This window comes from Lactuca serriola, chromosome 1 (genome assembly GCF_051521515.1).
Source record: "Lactuca serriola cultivar US96UC23 chromosome 1, Lser_US96UC23_V15, whole genome shotgun sequence".
NCBI lineage: Eukaryota > Viridiplantae > Streptophyta > Magnoliopsida > Asterales > Asteraceae > Lactuca > Lactuca serriola.
Window position 1 is genome coordinate 146,345,089 of NC_136408.1, and position 6,332 is coordinate 146,351,420.

The 6,332-nt window shown below is 36.6% G+C and overlaps 1 protein-coding gene across 1 annotated transcript; it reads left to right on the plus strand.

Annotated features, from left to right (window-relative positions):
• The first annotated feature begins 243 nt into the window (after window positions 1-243).
• On the plus strand, window positions 244-6,023 carry LOC145099607 (putative disease resistance RPP13-like protein 1). Its single transcript, XM_079037155.1, has 2 exons — window positions 244-3,993; window positions 5,616-6,023. Exon 1 carries the CDS (start codon window positions 329-331, stop codon window positions 3,986-3,988), a length of 3,660 nt encoding a protein of 1,219 aa, XP_078893281.1. The 5' UTR covers window positions 244-328; the 3' UTR covers window positions 3,989-3,993; window positions 5,616-6,023.
• Window positions 6,024-6,332: the final 309 nt, after the last annotated feature.

Consider the following 6,332-nt stretch of genomic DNA (forward strand, 5'->3'; position numbering starts at 1 on the left):
TGGAAGAGATCAAGGTGATGAAGAACAGAAAGGCAAAATGGTGATTTTTCATATATTTTGCAGTTGTGCTGTTTAAGTTTGACGGTCCACAAAGGATCATTTTGCAAATAAATTTCTTTTTAGACCTAAACCGAAAATTACTTAGAAATATAGGGTCCATAGTAATTTAATTATTATAAAATATATAAGTCAACCCTTTTGCTTTATGAATGAGGTCCAGGACTTATTTGCACTATATTCGGTCAACCCTTTTGCTTCTGCAAAATTTCATCCTTTCAAATCAAAACCTTCATAAAAAGAAAAAAAATCTTTCTGTTTCCCAATTTCAATGGCTGAAATCGCTGTTACCGCTGTCATTGCTGTGCTGACTGAGAAGCTGATATCTGGTGACTTGATGAATCTCGCTCGATCTGAAGGGATCGATTCTCAACTGAAAAAATGGAAGAAAGATCTTCCCCTGATCCAAGCCGTTCTTGCTGATGCAAGCCAGAAGCACATAACAGACAGAGCTGTTCAATTGTGGGTGAATGATCTCCAGGATTTGGCTTTCGATGTAGAAGATGTACTTGATGATTTGGCCACCGAAGCTATGCGGCGCAAGTTGAATCAAGAAGCTCGTGCCAGCACCAACACCGGCAAGGTATTGAAGTTCTTCCCAAATTGTTGTACTAATTTCAGTCCTCGCAGCATCATATATGTTCAGAAGATGAAATCCAAGCTAGATGAAATCACCACCAAATTGCGTGATCTTGTTGACCAGAGAAATGATTTGGGTTTGAATGTGAATGTTGAAAGGTCTTTTATATCGGAGAGACGGTTGGAGCAAACTTCTTTGGTTGATGAGTCCAAAATCATGGGTCGTGAAGGGGATAAAGAGGCTTTGATGATGAAGTTGTTGGGGAATGAAGAAAGTGATGAAAATGTGAGCATAGTGTCAATAGTTGGCATGGGTGGAATAGGAAAAACCACTCTTGCCAAAGTTTTGTACAATGAGGATAAAGTGAAGGATCACTTCGAACTCAGGGCATGGGTTTGTGTTTCCGAAGAGTTGGATGTATTTAACATTAGCAAGGCTATCTTCCAAGCAGTAACAGGGAAAAACGAAGCTTTTGCTAATCTTGATCTGCTTCATGTGGCCCTCAAAGAAGAACTTTCAAAGAAGAGGTTCCTACTTGTTCTAGACGATGTCTGGAATGAAGACGACAGTAAGTGGGAACTCCTCCAGAGCCCTCTTCTTGTAGGGGCACCTGGAAGTAGAGTTATTGTCACAACCAGGAGTACCAGGGTTGCATCCGTGATGGACTCAAAAGAAACTTACCCTCTGGACGTTTTGTCAAATGAAGATGCACTATCATTATTTGCTCTTCATGCAGTTGGTGAAAAAAACTTTGACAAGCATCCAACGCTTAAGCTCATTGGTGAAGGTATTGTAAAAAAATGTGGTAAGCTGCCTTTGGCTTTGAAAACGCTTGGGAGGGTTGTGAAGGGAAATAGAGATGGCGATGAATGGGAGAAGTTGTTGAAGAGCAAGATATGGGATATAGAGGATGGTAGTGAGATTCTTCCTGCTCTAAGACTAAGCTACTATCATCTTCCTCCACATTTGAAACTCTTGTTTGCATACTGCTCCTTAATTCCTAAGGACTATGTGCTTGACAAGAATGAATTAGTCCTACTTTGGATGGCAGAGGGATTTTTGTCCCAATCAAAGTCGATGGAAAATTTAGGTCATCGGTATTTTGAAGAGCTACTGTCAAGGTCCTTTTTTCAACATTCAACGAATGACGAGTTACTGTATACAATGCATGACCTGATAAATGACTTGGCCACAAGTGTTGCAGGAGAGTTTTTTTGTAAATTGGATGGTGAGATGAATATGTCCGACATGAATGAAAAATTTGAGAAGTTTCGTCACTTTTCTCTTACAGGTCTAGGATGTGAATCATATGGAAAGCTCAAGGAATTACAAAGAGCTAAACGCTTGCGGACTTTCTTGCCATTATCAGATTCTTGTATTGACAGTGTTCTTGTTGGATCACTTCATGAACTACAGTTCCTAAGGGTGCTAAGAATAAGTGGACTGGAATTCACAGAAGTACCACAATCCATTGGTAGTCTTAAGCATCTAAGATATCTTAATTATTCGAATACTGGAATCACATGTTTACCAGAACAAGTGAGTGATCTTTGTAATCTACAAAGCTTGTTGGTTCATAACTGTCATCGGTTATCTAGCTTACCAGAAAGTTTTGCAAAGTTAAGAAATCTGCGACATCTTGACATAAGTGATACTCCAAAGGTGAATAAGATGCCGCTAGGGATTGGTGGGTTGACAAGTCTACAAACTCTATCCAAGGTCATTGTTGAAAGAACTAACAGGTTCAAAATATCCGAGCTTAAAGGCCTATCAGATCTTCAAGGCCAACTTTGCATTATGGGGCTAGACAAAGTGATAAATCCAATGCAAGCAAAGGATGCTAACTTACATCAAAAGAATGGTATTAACATTTTGGAGATGAAGTGGAGCCATGTGTTTAATGATTCTCGGAATGAGATGATTGAATTTGAAGTACTTGAAGAACTAAGGCCTCCTCCAAAGTTAAAAAACCTCAAGATTTTGAATTACAAGGGAACACGATTTCCCAGTTGGGTCGGCGATCCCTCGTTTGATCGATTAACAGAGCTTAAATTATGTGGTTGTAGAAGTACACATTTACCAACACTCGGACATCTACCATCTCTTAAGAAGTTGGTTGTTGAAGGGATGAAAGAGGTGAAGACTGTGGGTTTTGAGTTTGTTGCACCTACAAATGTTTTTCGTGGCATTGCTTTTCCATCGCTTGAAGTTCTGAAATTTGATGATATGCAAGGTTGGCAGAGATGGTCAATTGATAGTGGCAACAACCATGGATCTGCTAGATCATTTCCTTGTCTCCATAAGATTTCTATAAAATGTTGTCCAGAACTAGCCGAAGTGTTAATCGGATCAATACCTTCACTTCGGGTTTTACATATAAGAAAATGTTCCAAGGAGGTGTTTAAAAGCATTGTTGGTTTATCTTCATCACTTGTTAAATTAAAAATGTTGGATGTTAAAGGACTTACCCAATTACATGGAGAGGATTTAATCCATCTCGGGGCACTTGAACATCTTTTTATAAAAAACTGTGATGAACTGAGATACTTGTGGGAACGAGAATCAGAAGCGTGCAAAAGTCTTGTGAGTTTGCAGAAGTTGGAAGTATGGAACTGTGAAAAATTGGTTTCATCAGCCGAGAAAGAGGTTGATTTTGGGATTAGCATGGAATCTCTTAAACAGGTGATGTTTAGTTATTGTGGCACACTGGAGAGTTACAATTGTCCAAATAGTGTTGTGAGGTTGGATATCAGCTTTTGTGATTCATTCAAATCCTTGACCTTTTCAATGGTGCAGGATCACCCATCCTCTCATTCTGAAAAAGTTTCTGGTTTTCACCCTATGTCTCACCTAACATCTCTTCAGATCAGATTTTGCAAGAATCTAAAGTCATTTTCTCACGAGCATTTTCAGAATCTCACATTTTTGGAAGAAATGTGGATATATCATTGTCCAAGTATGGACTACTCCTTTCCTTGTGGGGTTTGGCCTCCTAATTTGACCAAACTCAGGATAGGATGCTTAAATAAGCCTATGTTAGAGTGGGGCCCACAGAATTTCACAACCTCACTAATTCAATTGCACTTATATGGCGAAAATTCAGGAGTGGTTTCATTTGCAGTGGCAGATGATGTGGGGAATACTACTACTCCTTCATCCTCATCATCTTTTCTTCTTCCACCATCTCTGGTTTCTCTAGAGCTCAACGATTTTACGGATGTGGGATCATTTTCAGATGTCTTACAACACCTCTCATGCCTTAAAAGCCTTGATATTGTGTCATGCCCGAAGATTAGAGATCTTAAGACAACTTCTGAGCCATCAAGATTGACAATAAAGGTGTGGGGGTAGAAAAGGTATGTTGTGTCCTCGCATATCATCTTTGCCTCTTACATAAGTACTAAAAATATGGTTATCTATTCCAATAATACAATTGTAATCGATATTTGTTAATCAAGTAAGGAGCATCAATTTTGAGACACGTTTAGATTATTTTAAATGGATAACCGATAATCAAAATTAGTACTAAAAGAAGAAAAAATTAAGTTCCTATGTTTCCATTTGCGGAAGATTTTGAATGAATACTTGTAACTGTATTTTATCTGTGTTATGTCATAACGTCTTTGTGTTTCACTTTGTGGTCATATTGTTTTGGTTTTCAATGCATGATATTGTCTTTTCCAATAACCTTGTCCATTGTTGAAAGATTTAATAGAAAACATAAGACTGATGTATACAATTTGGACTTCAATCCAGAAAGTATGGCCTTTTAGGTCAAACACGTTGTCATTAAGATATTTATCTTGATAGATTTGGTACAAATTTGGCACCATGTTAATTCCTCTGAAGTATTTGTTATATAACCTCATATTTTCTGACAAACTTGTATGAATCTCAAGGTTAGAATTAGTCCATTTGACATCAAAACTGTGCATGCTGTTTGTTTAGCTTGACATTATCTTTTTTGTGTGGTTATCCTTTTCTTACTGTAGTTGGGGATAAGTATCATAAGGATGATGCAAGGTCTTACACAATGTAAACTTCTGCAAATATTTTGTCAACTTCTTTGTTGCCATTCATATGAAAGAGATTATCATGTAGGAGCTCATCCAATGCTGGACAGTGTTTAGATAATATGATTTCATCTATCTTCTAATATTTTTGTTTTTTTCATTGGGATTTTCTAACATGTGTCCTAAGGGCATCCACAATGCATTGAACTCCATAGAGTTCAATGGATTGCCACATCACTTTTATACATTCCATACAACTCAATCAATTTTTTCCTACAATGCATTTAACTCTACAAAGTTCAATAGAAAGTTACAAAAGCTAATTTATAGTATGTATTTAAGATTAAAAAACTTTCCTTTTTCCCATTAAAGAGTTCAATGGTCATTGAACTCAAAATCCATTAAATGCCAAGGTGGCATCTCATTATGGCAGAGTTTTATCCATTAAATGACAATTAGACTTGCCATCTCATTCAACTCTCTCATTAAACTCATCATAGTGGATGCTCTAAGGGCACATATAAGAAACATTAAATATGTGAAATATTACCATAATTAAATGAGAAATTCATTAACTATAAAGGATATTTTCTGTAATTAATGAATTTCATATTTTTCAATAAGGATTAGTCCCTATATTTAATGCATTTAACACTTAATTATGGTAATATTTCGTATAATTAAGATTTCTTATATGTACCCTTAGGGCACATTTTAGAAAATCCAATTTTCTTTTATGTCAGAGGACATTTATGGAAATGGCTCAAGCTGCCCACCATCCTACCTCCCCCTTACCTCATCTTTATGTGATTGGGTAACTGTTATTGTTATTGTTTTGTTTGTTGGCATTCATGATCAAAGCAAGAGATTGTATATGAAATCATGTTAAAATATTTTGTGCTATGTGATCTTGGCATTTTTCTATATATGAGTTTAATTCTAAGGAACTCGTTCGACTTTTATAGGTAAATCTGTTGAATATGCAATAGGAGATTACATAGTTGGAGCAGTTGTGGGAGTTACAAGGGTAGAAGAAGCATATGATATCATAATCCATAGGATGGAGGTAGTAGAAGGTCATTGAATTGTAGAGACAATCAAGGATATTGGTTAATACCAAATACACCTTCAAAAGTTGGGATAAATTGTGGATGAACCATGTAAATATCAATATACAACTTCGCATACTATTTTTGTTTGGGATGTTATTTGTAAATGGGTAGTTTTAAAATGCATTTTACACAAAAATATGTTATCTTTATATATAGACAATTTAGCAATGATTTAACTACTAACGAATGGAATAAACCAATGCTAAATGTAGTATTTTCCTTTTAAGAATTTAAAAGCGGGGAGTTTCCACATTTATATTTGCGAGTTGGGTATATTCTTTGGAAATATGTTGCTATTTCCAAGTATTAATTTGAGGGGTGTTTCCTCTGGTTGTTGGGAAAGTTGATGCTCCTCCACCTCCTATATCATGGCATTCTTTGATATTAGTGTGGGGTTATAAGTTGTCCCGCCATATCCCTTCATCTGGTAGTGTTTCAGAAAGTTTGATTTTTTTCGAAATCTTAACGCTTGTAGATTTGGGGAGATTTCAAGGTTTCAAAAGCAAACTTGAACACCAAGGGTGTCAAGGGTTCAAATTTTGGAGCTTTAGGTGTTCGTGAAGTGGGAAC